This window comes from Ambystoma mexicanum, chromosome 13, assembly GCF_040938575.1.
Source record: "Ambystoma mexicanum isolate Mex_15411 chromosome 13, UKY_AmexF1_1, whole genome shotgun sequence".
NCBI lineage: Eukaryota > Metazoa > Chordata > Amphibia > Caudata > Ambystomatidae > Ambystoma > Ambystoma mexicanum.
The window spans coordinates 706,549,418-706,571,565 of record NC_090938.1 but is presented as its reverse complement, the minus strand read 5'-3'; the positions used below and the strand labels follow the sequence as shown (position 1 = coordinate 706,571,565).

Genomic DNA, 22,148 nt, shown 5'->3' with positions numbered 1-22,148 from the left:
GAGGTTGTTTCCCTCCCTTGTTTGCTCAGGAATTGCTGAGACTGCCTCCGTCAACTCCCTCACTCGCTGCCTGAAGCCTGTCAGGGCAGCGTTACATTGTTCAAAGACTCTGCGTGTGCGCGCATTGTCCCGCGCTATGTATTTGCACCCATGCCGTATAGATGCACTGACAGCCTTGATGTGCCGGCTCTGCACCTTGGCCATTGATTCCACCCTGGCCTGTTTGGCCTCAATAATGTCTAGTCGGCCCATTACTGCTGCCCCAATGACGAAGGGCACCCCTGGTGTGTCATGTGCTGGCCTGCGACTTGTGTGCTGTCGGGGGGGGCTGCATGGCGACATGGCGCCAGCTTGGACTGGGCTGCCTGGCTCGGAGTGCTGGTCTTCTGGGCTGCCATATGATGGCGTGTCCATGTCCGGCTGTGGTGTGCGGACACGACGCACAGGCACATGTCGACTTAGTGCATGGTGTGTGCCTGGGCTTGGGTTTCCTAGGGGTGTGACCATCCCTTTGGCCTCACTGCTTCCGGGAGAGTGCTGTCCTCCGGCATGTTGGCCACGTGGAGGTGTTGCTCCCACGTCAGGCTCAGATCCAGACCTCTGTCCCTCAGGATCGGGGCTGTGACTGGTGGCTTGGGGCGGGCTGGCGGTGTCCTCCCTGCGGCCATGTGGCTGCTGCTGATGTCTGGTGGGGCTGCGTTGGGGTGAAGTGGGTGTTGGCCTGGGTCGTCTTCCTTCCGTGCGGCCTCTTTGTGGGGTGGTGGTGCTGGTGGAGTCGCGCTGCTGTGGGCGCTGTGTTGGTGTGGCCTCCTCCCCATCATCTTCATCCCGTTGGGATCGACGTGTGCCTGTGGGGTACATAGGGTGTGGTTTGAGTTCAATGCTACATATATTTGTGTGATGCAGTTCATGCCAACAAGTGTGATTGAGGACAGTATCAATCACGCATTCAAATTGCATTCTGTTCAGTCGCCATGTGGTGCTTGTTGTGAGTGTGTATGGAGGTACACTTCATGGGAATGTCGGAGTGACAAGATTGCATGCGTGGTTGGGGTGCACTGCGCTCTGGGTTTTGGGGTGTATTCATGCACACTCAAACTCTACATAGCTGTCCTATGGCTATGGATGTCTATCCCCTGCCCCTGTCATTCATGCACTGCACGTGCAGGGTCGTCTAGGCAGCACTATGGTTCAATGGATGTAGGCCTCACTTATGGGTGTATGCAGTACCTCACACACATTTTTTCGCATTCATTCACTCAGGGTCTGCATGTGTGGTACTTTCAGCGGCATGCATTCGGGGGTAGGACTCACCTGCAGTTGGGTCGATGCCAGTGCCTGCCTTCGCTCCACCAATGCCCTCGATGGTGCCAACATCTATCAGGGCTGTCATTTTCTCCTCCCAAGGTGTGAGTTCGGGTGGGGGTGGTGGTGGGCCTCCTCCAGTGGCCCTACTTGCACTCCAGTGATGTGACAGGATGCAACGGACTCGCACGCGCAGGTCGTTCAGGCGCTTGCGGCAATCCTCCCCATCCCGGGGCAGGCGCCCCACAGCACTGACCCTTTGGCTGATTGATCACCAAATTTGTGCTCTGCGCTGGCCACTTGTTTTGCGCTGCTGCAGCTCCTCGTGGTGTATCTCGGCCTCCTCGACCAGTATAGATAGCTCCTGGTCACAGAATTTGGGCTTTCGCACCCTGTCCAGGGCGGTCTTGCCCCTAGTGCGCTCCTGAGACATGTTATGGGGTTGGATGGCGTGGATGGCTTCCAGGGGCTGTGATATCCGACGGATTGTGATTTCCAAGATGGCCGCCGCTTTATTTCCCGTTCCGGCGGCGACGCGTTTCCCGTGCGCTATGAGCACGTTTTGGCGGAGCGCACGGTGCGCTGGATTTAAAGGTTTGCGCTATTCACGATACCGCCATGGACCGGGGCACGTACACGATAACTCGTGATCTGGCGGATTATCCGCCGGGGGCCTTGGCGTTAGCCCTATTTACGTCCGGCGGATAATCCACCGCATTACCGCCGAAGTCGTGATGAAGCCCAATGTGTCTATTTCTCGGGTCATGGAAAGGCAAGCAGCACATCAATCAAATTCGACATTTAACACGCCCACGTTACACTGCAGGTTGCTGTACCTTGTTTACCAATGAGCGTCATACAGTGAGGCGTGCTTTAGCCACACATTGGTAGATTTGCAGAGCCACCCACATACTCAGCAGGGGTACTTGAAATGCGGTAGCCTACTGTATGAATCCGTAGGGCTGGCGACAAGGCCGGTGTTACTAGCACACAGTGGATGACCTATGCATGGGTATAGGTGTGGAACGGATACATGTGCGCTTCCACAACTATTTAAAAGTGCATTAGAAGATGCGGACATGCAGCCACTAATGGAGTCCTGTGGATAGATGCAGTGTGATTGCACAAATGCCGACCAGGTGCAGTCTCCCTAGGAACGTCATCTGTAGTCATCTCAGCCAGTAGTGTGCAGCACAGATTCCCCATGCAATGTTAACAGAAAAAGAGAAACTACTCACTCACCGACATTTACATCTGTAAGTGATAAGATACACCAACACTATTCGGAAAAGGAAGGGTTAGCGCAAATGGATACATACAGCAGACAATTTGGCCTTTCCACACGTTTATCATGAGGGCAGCAAAGGAATAAGTAACAAACCGTTATTAACGGGACGTTAAGGTTCCGTTGCAGTACCAAACAGCTATCATCTTTACAGAAAACACTATGCTAAAGCAACATTCTGGTTACAGTGCCCTACTAAAAACCTATGAAATTCACTAACAAAAACATTGTTAAAGAGACGTTATGGTTAAGTTGCACTAGCAAAAACCTATGAAATTCAATGGAAAAACATTGTTACAGGGACGTTATGGTTACAGATAAAACCAAAATAAATACGAAATTCGCCAGTTATGGTAATCTAAGCAACCATAACTCACGCCACCAGTGTGCATTCCAAGGACTAACACCCATGACATCAAAGATGCCATCACAAATCTCATTGATGATATCACTGATGACATCACATGTGCATTTAGTTTTCATGGAAAGCCTCCACAAGGGATTATTATTGTAATGGTGGCAGAAAACTATCAAAGGTCATTGGAAGAACTATCATGAGATAAGTATTTCATTGAGCAATGCATTGCTATACACACCATTGTGTTACAGACTTCCTTGCAGTACATGAACCAACTCGTTTGGACATGTAGCCATTGTCTGCAGCATGCCCCATAGAAGTGTAATCTTGAAAATCTTCCCATGTTACATAGTGAAATCATGAATGCTTTCATTTAGAGTTTCGGGAACTGTGAAACATGTCAACGGTAGCTACCATTGCCTTAATAACTACATAATTGCACTACTGTACAGAAAACATAAAGACACCACAATGCATACAAATATGAACTTATACAGGGAAATGGCAGTAGGCAAACAAGGAGCTGTATTATCAGAAAGTATTCATGACATAACTGATTACCTTCATGCACAGAAATTATTGCTGTTTTTTATGCTTTCTTCTTCCCCTATATGTATATGTATCATATGATGTGCGTGAACACTGAGGAAAGTTGTGCAAGAACATATGAGAAGGGTGCCGTACACAAAGATAGAACCTTTTGAATTGTTGCTTCCTGACTGGTAGTGAAGAAAAGCACTTGGCCTACTTATGTCAGTGGACAAAAAAGGGGCAGCCACACATGTGATGTCATGAATGAAATTTGTGATGGCATCTTTGATGTCATGGGTGTTAGTCCTTGCAGTGCACACTGAAGGCGTAAGTTATGGTTGCTTAGCTTAACATAACTGGCAAATTTCATTTTTTTTCCGGTTTTACCTTTAACCATAACGTCCCTGTAACAACGTTTTTCCATTGAATTTCATAGGTTTTTGCTAGTGCAACTTAACCAATAACGTCCCTTTAGCAATGTTTTTGTTAGTGAATCATAAAAATAGTGACAATTCAGACATTGGACATCACAGTTTATTTGCCTCTTGTCTTACTCATGGCAACTGATTTTAATTTAACTTCTCATGATCCCCTCAAGTATTCAAGACACATTCTGTGATGTCATTTTCTGTGATGTCACTAATGTCACTGCATATCAAGGTACCAGTGTTGCTGTACTTGCTTAACCAATCCATTCCCTTACCTACTTTTACCAACCAAATTCACCTTTATGCACAACCTACCTGGGACCACTCCACTCTTGTTTCAGGCTTGGTTGTCACAGAAATAACATTCTTGAGTTTGACCTGGGGGTACAACGTATAGAGATGCCCAGGCAAATAAGCCACCACATTTCCAGTATTGCCCGAGCACACTCTCGAGCCCTTCATGCATTCAACATTACATTGTGTACTAATTTACAATTCTTCACTTCTACCCTGGAAACAAAACCCAATTACCACAACTCTCAAGGGCGTATCCTCCTGCTCTCTTTTGCAGAACTATGGTTCACATACTAGGACTGACATGCACATATGTCATCACAAATCGTTCTTTCCCCACTACACCCTCCTCCCTATGTTTGTAGCATCTGTTCCCTGCTTTCCCATCCTCTTGTCTTCCCCTTGCTCATTTTCTTTTTTCCAGCAGAGTAAGGTTTGGCTACCCATGGCATAGCAGAGTATCCCACTCCTCGGGCAAGTATATGCACTCTGAAACTACTACAGTGGTGATTTGGTGCATTATAAAAGCATATTAACATAACATATGCAAATTAGGAGGCCCGTCAATTTGTTTAATCCCCAGGTCCCCACAAATCATAGGACCGCCCCTTGTTCCTGGAATCCAATGTATTTTGTCTTAGAATGTCTCATTGAGAACCTTGGCTCTCAAACATAGGCTTTCTAATGCCACTCCATTCCAAGCTATTATTAAAATATAGAGTCGGACAGAAGTGCAGTACTAATCTGGCTGAAGTGCAGCTACTAATAGAGGCAGTTGCTAAGCAGCTGTTGTGCTATATACATGTCCTTGTTGTTGCCAGTAGCATCTATTGAAATATTCATGCCATGCAGACTTCTGCCTCTTAAATAGAGTAATGATTTCCCTGTGTCACAACTAGGCTTCATGGAAAACAAGCATTGGCTTTTGTGTAAGCATGGGAAATGCATTTGCCAGGCACTGCCGTAGTGGTATTTACTGGTCATCAATGGTAGCAGCTGCAAAATGGTGTGAGTACCTGCGCATATAATAGCAGTGACTGGCAAATTCCTAATACGTATACACAAGCCAAAACTGTTGGCTTCTCCTATACTTGTTTTTAACAGGACTTTAGTGAAGGAAACGCACAGTGCTTATAAATCAAGTGGATGAAGGCAATTGTTTACTCAAGTAGCATGTTTACATCTTCAATTTCATTAACTCTCAGAAGCCTGCTTTGAAGAAACACTGGCAGGCTCTTTGAGCACAAGGTTGATGGTAAGGCTTGATAAAGTTAGCTCACAGAGATCCCAGGAGGATATGCTTTGGGCGGGGTGGGGCAGGAAGTGGGTGGGAATGGCCATAGGCATTATCATGGCCATGGGCAGTTAATGGGTGGGTATATAACCATCTACAAGCTTTGTGCCCCTCATATGCCATTTCTCTCTAGCTGTACTCTAATGCAATAGTTTCGGCTTCTAGATGGTGCTTTATAGCCCAAACTAAAAATGTGATCACCAGCATTTGTCCACCATTTCAACTCATAGAATCTGGCTTCCCACTATTGGGTATATTTTGAATTCTTACTTTCTGAGATAATACAGTGAGTTGGTCACTTTACCCCCATTACAAATAAGTTACTATGTTATTTTTCTGTCTCCTACCACAGAGTGCATGACCCTGGATCCAATGACTGCCCACCCCTCTATCATCATATCAGAAGACCTCAGAAGCGCCACAAGGGTCGCAACAGAGAGCCAAATGTATGATGAATGGAGGCATTGTGACACTTGTGCCTGTGTGCTGGGGAGCAAGGGCTTTACTCAAGGCATCCACAGTTGGGACGTAGAGGTGGGTTCCGCCTTGAGTAGCTGGGCAGTGGGGGTGGCCCTGGAATCTGTGAAATGCAAGGAGCCAGTTGGTCTGTTCCCCAAAGAAGGAGTTTGGGTGCTGGAGATGGAGCACGGGTACTTGCAAGCCAACACTGAGCCACAATCCTACCTGCCGAGCAACTGCTCTCTTTCCCGGATCACCGTCTGCCTCAACTGTGATGCTGGGAGGATCACCTTCTGCAACACGGAAACCAATATGCACATTCACACCTTCCACACCCCGGGCTTCACGGAAGCCGTCTTCCCCTTCTTCTGCCTCAGCACAGAAGGGGTGCACTTCAGGCTTTCTCCTTGAAAACAATCCGATTCTGCAAACCATTTTCTGTGTCTTGTTTGGGGTGAGTGTAGGGGAAGAGCCTTTATTTAAAAGGAATACTGTGTTGCTGGTGAGAGAGAGAGAGAGAGAACCAGTCCACTATGTAGTTTTCATGATGTCATTGAATGAGCAAATCCCGCCTCTCCCTTACCCCTGCATGTATATATGTTAACAGCCTGTAGACGTGGCAAAAGAGTCCACGTGCAGTAACCAAAGCATATATTTGGAAATGTTTTGGAATCGTTTTTGAAACATATGCTTTGGGAATTGTACAGAGTATCCAGAAGCAGGTTAACACAGCCACAGTATTGATTTTGTGAAATTGTGTGGAGAAGGGATATAAGTGGCACATTCTCGAAAGGCATGATGGGGCACAAAGCTCTCTTTGAAACAAAATGTATAAGTAACAGTGAACTGAATCTTACATTACCTTATTGCATGGAGTCTATTCATCAGATACCCAAGGCAGTCCCAGCAAAGGTAGTTGGAGCTACTGGCAACCTCACCCCACCTGCATTATTGTAATGGGCACTTTTTGGCATGGCCAGATGTATACATACCATCGACTGCACTGAGTGCAAACACTGGCATCAGACTAGAGGGAGGATTACAGATACAGGAGCATAGTTTTAAAATCCAGTGCTCCCTTCCTGCCACAATCAAGTCTAAAATGTCTTGTCATGCGGATAAAGCAGTGCATTGTCCTGCTCTTTTCCAGAAAAAGTTGAAATGATTCCAACCAACCACACCATCATCAGATGAAAAAGTTCCCCTTTTACATGGTTCAGGTAGGAAAGGGGGTTTGAATAGAAGTTGCCTTGTAACTCAGTGGACTCCATCAGTCTTTTAGTCTGAAAACCAGACAGCAAAACATCCACTGGCTCTTGAACTATTTCCCCTCAGATTTCGCCTCCTTCTGTCATCTGCTGTCTGTAAGATCTAATTGATGAACAGTGCCTTTGGAGGACTAGGTCTGCCACTTTGCTTTAAATTGTGTTTGCTGCATGTCAAGTCCTCTGTTAATTTCCAGAGCTCATGCCATCCGGAAACAATTAGAAAAGGGGAAAAAAAGCAGTTCCGAAAATAACATGTTCAATGGCATGATCATAAAGTACTCCAGGGGGATGGGCATAAGGTTAAACTGTGCTGGTTGGATCAGGAGTCCTAGTGATCATTTTAGTGTTTGGGGGGTCTCGACAAAGACTCAGTAAGGGGCAGCTCACAAGGAGGGGGCTCAGAAGGGGTAGCTCAAAGGCTCAGAAGGGGACATCTTCTCTGTTCGAACCAATGTCACTCAACAGCTTGTCACACATGATACTAACGTTGTTCATGGAAAAATCCATCCGCATAGACTGTTGACTATTCATAATTTCTTTCAAGTCATTATAAAAAGTATTGGAAAAGGCATTCAAGATTTTCCCAAATAAATGTAGGAAATTCCATATACCTCTACACTTCAAAGATCTGATTCCTAGTTTGAATCGATTTGCCGAACCGGGGAGGGAGTTTGGTAGTTTTAAAACTCTTCAGATCATGGCCTCAAGACCTGGCAGCAAGTTCAAAATTGAAACATCAAATAGCTCAATGCCATATGTTAATTTTGACACAATATTACCCTCATAATATTTTAAGGCGGGTAAAAGGGAGAATTTACCAACTTTTTCATACTTCTTACAAATTTGGTTAGCCAATCCCCTAGCCTTAACCAGCATATTCTCCTTCAGTTCGGCTTTATTGGATTTACTAATGATTAGGAATCACAGCTACATGAAGTGGTTCACGATCTCTAATTTATCATCACCACTCCACCATACATGACTCTTCCCCGTTCTTTTCATGGTACACTGGATTACTTTAGTTTTTTTTGTGTTTATTGAGAGACATTTTTCCAATGTATATTTCCATTTCCCAAAGGCATCAATTAACTTTTGTAATCCTAAAGGCATCATATCAAACAATAAGAAATTGTCATCGTAGGAGAGCCATGTTAGCTTTTGTTTATTACATTTTGGTGAGGCAAATGCCACTTTATCTAACAACTCGTCCTACTTCCAACACTTATAGGTTAAAAAGGCAGAGGGCAAGAATGCACCCCTGCCGCACTCCTGTATATGTAGGTATTTTTGTGTCAGGGATCCTTATTTGCATTTTATTTTTGCATTTGTAGCAGAACCCAGGAATCGCAGGTATCACTACGCTAGTTACAGTAAGTGCGAAGAGACAAATTATGAAGTGCAATACAATTTATACAGGTGAGTAAGAGGACAAGATAAGCGTGGGTGCACAATCTGGCAAAGCCGCACCTCATGGTGCGGGGGCTAATTCAGGTGTGCAGGAGAGGTAGGATTGCAAGTACCCTGTGGCGTTGAGAGTGTAGCTAAATACAAAACACAGTGCAAGGCTGAAAGTGTCAATCCAGTGGTTACAAGTTGGTTAAATACCAAAACACAGCTCAGGGCTAAGAGCGTCAATTCAATGGTTACAGGTATGTTAAATAGAAAACACTGGGCAGGGCTGAGAGTGTCAATCTGGTGGTTACAGGTAGGTTAAATACAAAACACAGCGCAGGTGTTGGGATTTGGTCCCGTTTTACAGCACAGTTACGGACGAGGCAAACCACTCGACTCTCTACATGGCATAACTGGCAGTTGCCATGGAGGTTGGCTCAACAAGAAAATGAACAGGGTCTTAGATTCCTGAAACACACACTAAAGTCTTGGATTAAACAATTTCCACAGTATTTGTTAGTTATTCACAAGGTTTTACTATACATCAAAGCAGGATGCTCAATATTTACATATACGAAATCAACAAAAGATGCAATTAGTGCAAATCCAACATCATTTTCTTGGATCCTTTGATTAAATGACAAGTACATACCCTGGGAGCCTAAAAGGGTGCATGGGTAACAACACTTTAAACAGACAGCACATAGTGCATAACTGCAACAGAATAAAACCAGTGTAAGGTGAACACTGAGACTGAAAGCCATATGGTCAACCCAACTGTGTTTCAGCCTTAGAGAGCTGAATTGTGGCGGTTCTTAAGTGGGCCTTCATCAGGACGAGATGAGTGAACTGGGAGTTCCTGCAGTCTCTGTCGGAAAAATGAGACAGAGAGACGTTTTAGGGAAAGTGGATGGAAAACATTTCTCTAAATTTGGCTTCCCATCTTCCTCTCCAACCTGAGCGCGCTACCTTCTATGGGGTTAACTGATGTCCTCACTTTCATCTACTCTAAAGGCTTTTCTAACCAGGCTTTTCTGGAACTAGAGTTATCTTGTGGTATGCTTCTATGGTTCGACCTTATTTGCCTGGGTCTGCCAAGTCCTTACATCTCACGGTTGACATAAATATATCCCTCTAACAGTTTTATCGGACATGTACAATGCTAACAGCAAGGATCATATAGTTCACAAATATTATGTCTCAATTTGGATATGCTGTGTTTCTATGGATCAACCTATTTTGCCTGTTCATGTTCTGTCTTATCAAATGTTAATCCACCTGGTGAGAGCAGGGTCGTAACCAGGAGCCCAATATAATTAATAGGTTGGCTGAACAAGCCATCTCCAGGAATAGAGGCATATCCACGCCTCGCTCTCATCGACGTGCTTTTCATGCTGCCATCACAACACGTCAGACCCGGAAGCGGCACCTTTCCCACTTTGTCGTTCCGAGTAGCAGAAAAGCACTCCATATACACAGTTTTGCTGCCTCTAATTGAAGTAAGTTTATGTTTCCTGAATTAACCGCTGCTATTGGTTTCTTGACTCTGCATTTGGTTAACGGACTGCATTTTGAGTACCCCTCATACCTGTTTCTTCGTGCCTAGTCTTGTTGCTGGACTCTGGCTTGCGTGAAGGATTGCATGTGGATTACCCTGAAACTGTTGCTGAGTCTGATTTGGATTTTCTCTTGATTCTTGTTTGGGATACATTGACTAGCCTAACCCTCATTCCACTACTCTATCCCACTGACCTTTCCTAGCCTCTGGGACTCTCCACCACTGCCAACCATCCAAATTTGCTACAGCATAGGTCCCCTGCAGCAGTGTTGATAGGTAAGAGACCATTTTATCTCAGTGCATGTAAAACACCTAAAATAGTTTCAAAGCAAAATAGTGAAGTTTTACCTCTATTCACCATATACCGAAACCGAACAGAGCTTTTTGGGATATCTGACCTGAGACCTAGTCCATGGGCCTAGAGGTATGCCTTATATATCGGTAGTGTCCTTAAATGTTTTGTTTGGCAATTATTCTGGAAGCTAAGCCCTGTTATTTTCCTTTTCTACCATAGTGACCCCTGATAACCCTTTAGCTGTTTCGTATGAACCTTGACTTTTTTCCCAATACGTATTATTCTATGGGAAGTGTTGTTTCAAGAGAAAGGTCACCCTCGCATGAGGAGACCCTTAATAGGGTTATTCGCTGTGACCAACGGATGCTCTTAGTAACCAGGCATGTCTGATAGTAGGGCTGAGAGTGTCAATCCAGTGGTTACAGGTAGGTTAAACAGAAAACACAGCACAGGGCTGAGAGTGTCAATCCTTGATAATTCATTCTCACTCTGATATTTGATTGCGAGCGCAAAGCAATAATGAGTGGCAGCAGCCCTCCCGCATTACCCCATCTGGTCCCCTTATTCCACCAAAGATTTCTGTCCACTTTGTCGAATGCTGCAGTTAGGTCAATGGTCACCACATAAAGAGAATTGACTTTTCTACTTGAAGCAAGGTTTTAGTCAGATCTAAGAATAAACCCGTTAGTTGGTACTGTGATTTTTTCGTAATCCTGTCTGCCACTTTTGTAGCCTCCTTGTCTCGCAAGACCACACCACCAGGAGTTGTAAAAGTAAGGCCGCAAAGACCTTGCTATCGGCGTCAAGTATCGAAATCTGTCTGTAATTCTTAGGGTTACTGTGGTTTCCCTTTTTGAATATTGGAACTACAAAAGCCGTTTGCTAGCAGGTGGGCATAATCTCAGACTCTACTATTTGCTTGAAGTAGATAGTCAAAATCAATGTACATGTAGCAGAATGATCTTTAAAGACTATGGGCCTCATTATAACTCGCCCGGTATGGAAACAACGGTGGCGGTAAACCCGCCGCCACCGTTGTTTCCATGCCAGGCGATCACAACTCCTGCAGGCGGAGGCGTCAAACCCGCCAGGTCTGACCTGGCGGGTTTAACACCGCCCGCCTGCAGGCGGACGAGGAAACAGCGGTACCATCACGAGATGGTGCCGGTGTTTCCATGATCCCCATGCCCATTGAGTACTATGGGACTCAATGGGAATGGGGATTAACACAATTCCGCCACCGGAATTCCCGGGACACCGGGGTTGTAATGCCCGGGTAATTCCGGAAGTCACAGAGGCGGAATGGTAATACGAGTCTGGCGGTAACCAGGCAGTTTTACCGCTTTAGTTACCGCCGGACTCGTAATGAGGCCCTATATTCGACAACCTATATGGACCTGGAGCATGGGATCTACTAATACCCTGAATAATATTGAAAAAGTTATCTTGGGTCGAGGTTGAGATGCTATTTCTCAATATCATTACCCACCATTGACTTGTATGTATTATCGGTCCCCTTTTACGGTCCAAAATCCATCTCAAAATGACTAACGCACTGTGATTCACTTACTGGATTCAGTTGCATGTCTGCTGAATTCCTTCCCAATTCATTGACTATTCGCCAGAATGAAGCAGTGTCACTTTTACATAGGAGTTCTAACACAGTCTGTGCATCATTCTACAGCAGCTGGGCTCAATAGTGACAAAGCTAATTTCGATATGACTGTTTGACCTTTTTTACTTCTTCCATCCCCAAGACCTTAATACCCACATATTTATTATTTATGGGTCTGATTCATGCCCCAAGTATGCGTTTTTCCTGCATGACTTTCTGGTCGTATTGGTGAATACGCAAAACAAGAGAGGTGATGGCTTAATCCTAACCTCTGGCATTGCTCTGGGCAACCCTCCAGACCATAGTTAGTTCTTCGCCTGGCAAGCCATTACAAAAGGGGAAAGACCACATGTAAATCAGACTTGGTCCAACCCCAAAAGAGGCAGTCCAGCCCAAACTGCTTGGTCACATCCCTTCTGCACGAGACCACAAGCATCCCCAAACATGTTTCGCCCTTGTTGGGCCTCATCAGTGAGGAGTAGCTTGGATCTCTAGGCACAGCAGGCATGGGACCTAGGTCTGGGCATACCCGTTCCACTCAGGGTGACTTACGCAAAACAAAAGAGGTGATGGCTGGAAGGTTTGGAATTAATCTGAATCTCTGGCATTGCTCTGGGCAACCCTCCAGACCACCGTTCTTCGCCTGCCAAGCCATTACAAAAGGGGAAAGACCATATGCAAATCAGGCTTGGTCCAACCCCAAAAGGGGCAGTCCAGCCCGAAATGCTTGGTCACATCCCTTCTGCACGAGACCACAAGCATCCCCAACCATCTTTTGGCCTTGTTGGGCCTCATCAGTGAGGAGTAGCTTGGGTCTGTAGGCCCAGCAGGCACGGGACCCACGTCTTGGCATACCCGTCCCATTCGGGGTGATTTACTCAAAAATAAAAGAGGTGATGGCTGTAAGGTTTGCAATTAATCCTAACCTCTAGCATTGCTCTGGGCAACCCTCCAGACCATCGTTCTTGGCCTGCCAAGCCATTACAAAAGGGCAAAGACCATATGCAAATAAGGCTTGGTCCCACCCAAAAAGGGGGAGTCCAGCCCAAGCTGCTTCGTCACAATCCCTTCTGCACGAGACCATAAGCTTCCCAAACAAGTTTCAGCCTTTTTGGGCCACATCAGTGAGAAGTAGCTTGGGTCTGTATGCCCAGCAGTCACGGGAGCCACGTCTGGGCATACCCGCCCCACTCTGTTGAAATCGTACCTGTAATACTGTCAGCACGTAGCTCCCGCTCACAATGGTTCCAAGGATCTATCTCCTGACTGCCCCGCTTAGACGTCCAGTGTTTCTCCGGGAGAGAGACAGTTGGTACTTGATGTTGTCTGCACACTACTACACAGCTGCAGACTGCCCCTTCTGCACCGCTTCGCGGGAGATTATGTGTTTAAATGTTTGTAGGCAAAGCTTTCTTTCTGCAAACACTGGTCAATGAAGTTAGCACGCCGCAATACTGCGCAGAACCATCACGACGGCAGAATGCCACTTCCGCCCGCGCCACTTCTGTAATTTCAAGGCAGTCATGCGAAAGCATCCTCCCAGCATGCCCCACAGTGACAGTCAATTCATTCTATCGCTCGCTCTGTGTGCAAAGGCTCGCTGTAAACTGTGTAAAGTTTTCCCTATTTCTTTGGAACATTTTTATATTCTTTTCCAAAGAAATTGAAGGGTACAAAATATCTTTCATCCGAGCAGAAAGGAAATCCACAAAGTTATAAAATAGAGATGAAGGAGATTGTTTCAAAAAGCATCACAAAAATCCCACACCCCACCTCCACCGCCAAAACAATTTAAAATATAAACGATAAATGGCAGAGGATAAAACATGTAGAGTCAGATGTTATTAAGCTTTTCAGCTTTTGTGGATGTATATGGCACAGCACAGTAACTGTGAGCACAAACACTCACAAGACCTACTGCCTAAAGGACAGCATCATGGGAAAATCCCCTTAGGGCCAGCAGCAAAACAGCTAATGATTGCAACTCACCGTGATAGCAACAACTTATTTAATTTGCCAAGGAATCTCCTCATTCAATTGAAATGGGGCTGAGTGAGTAAATTCAATATTCTCAGCCTTTGCCTCATTACAAGTCTGCCGGTACAGAAATACGGATGCCGGTAGCAACGTACCAGTACCCTTTCCGGACCGGCAGACTACAACTCTGCTTTCTGGGGCCTCCTCACCCGGCAGGTCTGACCTGCCGGGCGCAACGTCCCCGGAAAGCAGAGTTGTCACGGAAGCACCGGCACTGTTAGCAACGGTGCCGCTGCTTCCGAGTCCCCATTCCTGTGAAGTCCCGACTCCACAGGAATGGCGACTAACAGTTTCCGCCACCTGACTTCCCGGGCTGCCGGGACTTGTAATGTCCCAGTGGCACCGGCACGTCAGGCGGCGGAAATAGTGTTATGGGTTTGGCGGCAACCTGCCGGTGGCACTGGTGGGTTCCACCGTGAGAAAATCAACTATCGGTTTCCATGGTATTAAAAATAAGTACTGATCAGCAGTAAGGGAACATATACTTGATCCAGCACCATAAATACCCATACTCGAAGTAGCCATTGAGATTAAGGAGGAGAAGATTTCTTTTTCCAAAAAGTGGTAATCTGCATTTCATCTGCTGCAGTTAAATTCCCCATGGTTGACAGTTGAAGTTGCCTTAGCCTAAGAGTTTAGGATTGTGTGGTATTGCTCGTAGCACTGACAATCTCTTTACAATAAAATTGAAGGTTTGCGCAGCCAAAAGTAGCCATAACAAGTGACCCAATTCAAGAGCCAAGCTCAAACGTGTCGTGCTTTTTGGCTGAGCCACTCTTTTTTTCAGGAATACGTTTTCTGGGGCAATCAAGATACCAACATCCTTGCAATTCACTCTCATGGGGGGCTGGCTTTAATTCACGATGGGCAGCAGGTTCCAATGGCGAGTCTGTGGCCTCAGCACATACACAAGAGACTGGCCTTGCAGGTCGGATTCCAGGAGTTTTTGGACAAGAAGACCATACAGAGGGTGTCTGATCTTGCAGGATGCAAGGTTTCTATTCCTGCATCTTTCACGTTTTCCCGTCTAACTGATCCGGGTTTTTTGGTCAATTGAGCGAAATCCAGGTTGGAGCCCTCTCAGGATATGATGTTTATTGGGGCACAGTTCCGGATGTACCTTGGTTCGGGTGCTGCTCCCTTTAGGAGCTGCTGCTACAGCTGTGCAGGGTGCAAGTGGTGTCAGCCAGGATGTTGCTCTGGGTCATATTTCATTCTGTTTGTTTGTGCTACCATGTGCACGATTGCACTTGAGGGCTTTGTGTCAAATCTCCATCTGCATTGGTTCCTGGCTTTGCAGGAGTTCAAAGCACTCCTGCAGCTGTCTCAGGCCCTCAAGGGCAGTTTTCTCAGGTGGTTGGAGGTGGACACGCTCATGTAAGGATTTTCTCTGATGTGGTCAGTACTGATAATGCTTACCACAGATTCATGTGGAGGGGTAGAGAGCGACCCTGGGGTATCTCACTCACCAGGAGTTGTGGCCATGGTGGCAGTACCTGGCTGATTTGTGTATGGCTGGACCCCTTTTGAAATGTCACAGACAGGCAAAAACACAGTGGTGTGGAAGGTTGCACAGAGCAATGCTAGTGGTTCAGATTCATTCAAAACCTTGCAGCCATCACTTTTTTGGTTATAGTTTGTCTCCCTCTGTGAGAGAGGATATGTCCAGACGCGGGTCCCTTGCGCGCTGTGCCAAAGGGAACCAAGCTGCATCTCACTGATGAGGCCCAACAAGGCTGAAACATGTCCAGGTTGCTTGTGTTTCCGTGCAGAGGAGACCTGGCCAGGAGTTCAGGCTGGGCTGCTCCCAATGGTTGCAGTACCTGACTGATTCGCATATGAGTGGCCCTCTTTTGCAAAGGCACAAACGGGCTAAAAAACGGTGGTGTGGAAGGTTGCTTAAAGAAACGGGAGTGGTTCCGAGTAATTCCAAACCTGCCACCCACCACTTTTTAGTTACAGGCCATGTTGTGTGGCATGGCTGATACACTACAATTCTTTTCTACTGGGTTTGAAATGGATCTTGCTGCGTCTACCTTAAGGGCGCAATGGGCCACAGTTAAGGTGTGTTGTGAATCTTGTAGGAACATTTTGGAAGGGAATGCCCTAGTGAGGCACATGTTTAAGAGCTTTGCCCTTTCAAGGCCTGTGGATTATTCAGGGACTTACCCTTGGAATCTTCCTCTGGTGCTGAGGGTTCTTCAGGATTCCCTTTTTGAGAAAGTGCAGGACATTTATTTTAGACTTTTGACTCTCAAGATGGCGTTTCTAGTGGCAATTACATCTTCCCGCAGACTGGGGAAAATCGGTTCTCTGCTCTGTAAGGAACCGCTTATAAGACTGCTCCCAGAGGCACTGGTGCTGTGCTGCGATCCTGTCTTTCTACCGAAAGTGGCTTCAATGTTCCACAGGTCTCAGCACCTTGTGCTTCTGGCGTTCCATCCAAACCGATCTTCGGCGGAGAAGGAGAGATGGCAATTCTTGGATCTGCGCGGGGCGGTGCTCGCATATATTGCAAGGACTGCTGGTGTTCGGAAAGTGGACAATTTGTTTGTTACTCGTGTGGGCTCGGGGCCAGGGAGGAAAGCCTCTTTAGTTTCCATCAGTCGTGGGATTCAAACACTCCTTTGCTAGGCCTATGAGGCAGCAGGGGCACCACTGAATCTACGGATCCAGGGTTGGCTGTCCAGAGGCATGGTAGATATTCTGGCCAAATGTGGGGGGAGTGTGCCTGCAGGACATTTGTAGGGTGGCCACCTGGGTCGACCCTAAAACAGTCACTCGTCATTACCTTTAATGTTGCCAGTCAAGAGGCCTGTGTGTTTGAGACTGATGTGTTTGGTACTGGCACCCACTGAAGGAAGTGTGGATTGTTGTCCTTCAATAAAGTTTGCTGATGAGGGGTTGCAGCATACATACATGTTGTGGGGTGTTACATAGCCCCTACCATCTTCACCTTTGGTATTCCTCAAAAGTACTGGGGCGATGAAGAGGGACGTGGAGGTAATGCTTAGGTTACTTACTTGTAATCCTCATTACTCATAGTCCTACTCTTCGTCGTCACAGTATCCATAACCCACATCTACAGCCCTCTGGGGAATGGTAGGGCCCACGATCCTCAGTTGGAAGTGGATAACTGAAGGGTAATGGGTTAAGAAGGTATTGTACCTCCTGGGAGGGTTGGGGTTATTAAAGTTAGAAAAGGGCTCCTGTGAGTGGAGGCGGGGCTTCAAAAGTAACTTCTGTGACAAAGAAGAGTAATACTAGGAGTAATGAGGATTACTGGACAGTAATCTAGGCAGCTCATGCCTGGCCAAGTGCCCCATGCATATGCTCCGAAAAACGTTTGCATTTCTAGGGGGGTGACATCTGCTCCAATATATCCCTCACATTTCATGCATGTTTATTTGCAGAAAATGGAGGCATCCACATAACGTACTAGAATTCATCATCCAGTTGTAGAGCGCACTTTTTTCTACGTGTACTATCGGGTAAAATGTCATGGGTCCTTCCAATCTCTGGTGTTTTGAAAACATGTTAAAGGTTTTTGCTCTTTATGTTTCCTTTGCCCTACATACTGCGCGCCTGCGTTTGTTATTCATTATAGCCTCTCTGTTGGAGTCTCCAAGCCACCTGGTGGCCGACTTCAGAGGAACATGTTCTTATCTTCAGAAATTACTAAAAAGGCAATGGGCATCATTACGAGTTCACCAGAGCAGGTAAAAATGACGGTACATTGGTAGTTATTCTGTTACTGCTACTTTACCGCATGGCCAAACTCTGATTTTGGAGGTAAAGTGAAGGGTTTACCTCAAACTAAAAGCTGGAAATGGCTTTACCTCCAAACATCATCAGATTTACCAGAGTAAATCCAACAAAATCCGCATAGAGTCTGTTGGACCTCAAAATCTGGATTAAAATCACAGTTCCCTCACTTGTAATCTTGCGGTAAAGTTGCGGGACTGAGTAGTGGACATAGGGCCTCTTTGCGAGGTTGTCGATAGGCCGCTGATACCGGCAACCTTGGCTCACCATTTCTGCCTCCCAATATCCCGGTAGTACCAGGATATTACGGGCGGCGGCAGAACGGTAAGTTCCCATGGGAATGTGAACACTCAACCACTGTTAATGGTGCTAGTGCTTCAGTGATTTATCTGCCGGTAAGAGCCTGAACTACCAGCAGGTCAGGCCTGTCGGTTGTTCACAGCCCCTACCGGCAGAGTCGGAATGAGCCGATACGGAAAATGTGCCAGTAACATTTTTACCAGCACCTTAATTCCGACTGGTTGACTCATAATGAGGTCCACAGTAAACTAATTTGGTGTTAATTGCATTAGAATTGCCACCAAACTCATAATGCGTATCGATTGAATCATGAGCATCCACAAACTGTTGTAGTTCAATTGCTGATCCTTGGCAGATCAAAAAAAGATCATCCAAATATTTGCCAGATTTAGTGAAAAAGTAGCACCCATTTAGATGTCCTTCATCTGTAAATAAAATGGTTTGTCGGCTCTGGAATGGTAATGTCAGTAAGAACTCCATCTCCTCTTGTCCCAGGTCTCACTTATGAGACACTAGTCTCCATGAGAATGTACCCTTTTTAACAATGATTTTCTCTTTATACCCCACCTCTTCCTCTTCTAGGCATATATCTTCCCCATACTCATAATGTAGCATTTAAAAAAAGTTCCTACTTTCAGGCAAGAGTCTGATTCTATGTCAAGACTGGAGCCGAGCATTATGCTTTAACTTCTTTTATTCACTCTTCAGCAGTTTCAACAACAAAACATTAGAAAAACTGAAAAGGTGACTTCTCCTTCAACCCTTTTCTTTTTCTTCTTAAAACTACAAGTCCCACTGTCTCTGTAGTACTTCTAACATTAGCCCAGTTTATGACCCCTTCCTATTCCTGAACTCCTCCTCTTCTTGTCCTGTTCTTCAAGCAGATAAGTACCTTTGCACATCAATTCCTGAAGTTAGCATTTATAGATCATTTTGCATGCCTAATGATTTCAGTTAAGAGTGGAAATTGTTAACAATGAATCATTGGTAGTATGATGACTGACACTATGAGTGGGATAATGTTTTTGTAACTAAGCGCGTAGCGAACAGGCGCTTTTACCAGTACACGTACTGTGCGACCACAACGCAGCACGATAACATTCAGCAAGAACGACTAGGAATAGTAGGAGTTGCTCACTCGAGCGGGCGAACGCAGATTAGAGGGAGGCGAGCCCCGTGTCGAATCCCCGTCAGACCCGGGGGCTTGTCCTCGATCTCCACCGATGAGAGCTCCACAGCCGCTAACCTCATGGAGGCGGAGCCAAAACAAAAGCGACGCGGCGGCCCCCTCCAACGGAAGGGTGGAGCTGAGGAGCCGCGTTGCGCGCATTTATCCATTGTGCGACACCGCTGCAATCTGAAAGCCGGGCCCGGCGGTGACAGTGAACATAATAAAATTACAACCAAGTGCTGTAATTAAGTCAGAGAAACACCGGCAGAGCCACATTTCACTCCGAGTTACAAGGAGTACCCACACCAGGAAAAAACATGGATACACGTGCAGGAGACGCTCAAAGAGAACGAGCAGCTCCAATTACTGACAAGGCCCAGACAAGGCCCCAGAGACAGCCCGTAGAGGCTGAAGACATTGCAACCAAGCATTAGAGATAATCAAAGAGAAATTTACAGGTGCCACAAAAAGAAAAAAAAGAAAACTATATATAATTACATATTGAATTAAGACAGTGCTTAGCACAGCAAGCACTAGCCATAGGATATTAGTCTCTGTTACCATAAGGAGTCAGTACCAACGCAGCAAGGGCAGGCGCAAACACCGTAAAGGTACCAGGTACATGGCACTCAAGCGCCATGTCAGAATTCGAATGGAGCGAGGAGGAACAATCCCTTGACCTTGCTTCCAGCTTTAGAGAAGTGTTGGGAAGCTTGCTGGTAGACGCTGTGGCGCAGGGGATGAAACCCTTAAAAGGAGAGCCTGAAGACTCTAGAGTCCATACTGAACCAGCCCCGAGAGAGCACTTTAGAGAAAAACAGCATGCCCAAGGAGCCCTCAGCAAGTGGCTCGAAGGGAGTAACCTGACCCGAAAGAGGAAATCCTCTAATGACCCCCCCGGGTACCTGCCAAGGCCCCAGAGGCTGCTGATGCATTTGCAAAGCTCAGGGAGGCGTTCATGCAACGATTGGCTGTGCCAGGTCTCACAATCCCCTTCCCAGGGGAAGAAAATATGGGCAAAGAAGACCTAGCCTCGGAAGAAGAGCCAGTAGAAGAGGAGCACTCCTCTCAAGAGGCTGAAGAGACGGAGGAGGAGAAGGAGGAATGGGTAAAATCCAGTGGAAGCAAGAAAGCCTGCAAACAGAAGTATTTGGACGAAGAACCAGAAAACGTGTCGGACATGTTCGATCCAGCCAGCATCAGAAATCCAAGATCCTCCGATTGGCAGCCCTCTCCCAGAGTGACAAAGTACAAGGCGCTCCGACTGCAAAAAGCTCTGGACAAGGAAGTGAGGCAACGCCTCAGAGCAGAAAGCCTCGTCCGGACCTGCTGCGCAAAGTGGCAGAGACACCGGAGTTGGACCCGAAGATGCTGGCATTCATATCAAAGACCAGCAAAGACCTGCATAAGGGGATTGATAGATCTTGGCGGAGCTGCCAAGAGAAAGTTCTGGATATTTCAGGACTGCTGGCCAAAATAATGGACCTGGCCGAAAGGGCCAGAGACACCGGGGAGGAAATCGAACCCGAAGCACTGGCAAATTGGACGCAGAGAGCGGTATGCCTGTTAGCTAATGCCAACTGCGCCATCTCTCCAGAGAGGAGGAGAGGCCTCCTGCTCAAAACTGACGCCAAGCTGAGCGATCTAGCTTCCTGCAAGGCTGGGGAAGCAGCCCAAGGCCTTCTCTTCGGAGAGAACTTCGGGAAAGAGATGGGAAGGTTTGTGGGCACCTATACCTTACTGGAAAAAAACCCACGCCTCAGTGAGCAAGATCTTCCCAGGCAGAGTTTTTGCTGGGACCGGCCGCTATCGGGGTCGAGCGGCTGGTCATTTTCACTGAGGCAGACGGCCCCAGAATACCAGTGCGCAGTACTGGGTGTCCAAAGAACAGGACGCTTTCTTCTCGACAAGAGGACGATTCCCGAGGGGATGCAGAGGCAGAGGAGCAGGCCGAGGCTAGAGCTTTACCCCAGGTGAGAGAAGTGCATTATCCTCCTGTAGGGGGAAGGGCACCGTTTTGTTGTGAAAACTGGCGCAAGCTCTCCAGCGATGCATGGGTCTTGCAAACCGTCAGAGGGCTGCAGATAGAGTTTATACAGGAACCAGTTCAAGAGAGCTGGCCTCAGGATATAATACTAGCGCAAGCAGAGCGTGAGAGTCTGCACCGCAAACTCTGCCAACTAGAGTTGAAAGGAGCCATAGAGAAGTGCAGAGCGACCCCAAGATTTGTGAGCTGTATTTTCCTGGTGCACAGGAAGGAGAAAGTGCGACCAGTGATAAACCTGAGAGGATTGAACGGCTGGGTCATATACCATCATTTCAAGATGGAGGGCATACACCAGCTGAGACACACATTAAGATAATGAGACTGGCTAACAAGAATAGACTTGAAGGACGCTTACCTTACAGTGCCAGTGCAGGAGGAGTTCAGAACCTTCCTAGCTTTCCCCTGGAACGGCCAACTGTGGTGCTTCAGTACAATGCCCTTCAGGCTAGCCTCAACGCCCTGGGCTTTCACCAAATTGATGAAGCCAGTAGCGGCAGTGATCTGGGAGAAAGTGATCTGGATGATTATATACCTGGACGACCTACTGCTCCTTGCAGAGGATTGCCAAGTGCTAGTGTATCAGACCGCATGAGTCCAGAATCTCCTGTCCTCGCTGGGATTCCTGGTGAACAAGGAAAAGTCAGAGACCAAACCGCCACAGAGACTAGACTTCCTGGGTTTCGTGTTAGACACCAGAAAAGTGACCTTAGAGTTGTCCGCCAGGAAGATCAAGGATATCAAGAAAG

General features: G+C 46.7%; 1 protein-coding gene across 2 annotated transcripts in view; it reads left to right on the top strand.

Moving 5' to 3' along the window:
• The window catches only part of LOC138521761 (E3 ubiquitin-protein ligase TRIM17-like), an 870,777-nt gene extending 864,389 nt beyond the window's left edge, over positions 1 to 6,388 (top strand). For both annotated transcript variants that reach the window (XM_069634825.1, XM_069634826.1), the window contains one exon: positions 5,848 to 6,388. In XM_069634825.1, coding sequence (XP_069490926.1) covers positions 5,848 to 6,365 — 518 coding nt within the window. In that variant the 3' untranslated portion in view covers positions 6,366 to 6,388. The remainder of the gene's footprint in view (positions 1 to 5,847) is intronic.
• The last annotated feature ends 15,760 nt before the right edge of the window (positions 6,389 to 22,148 follow it).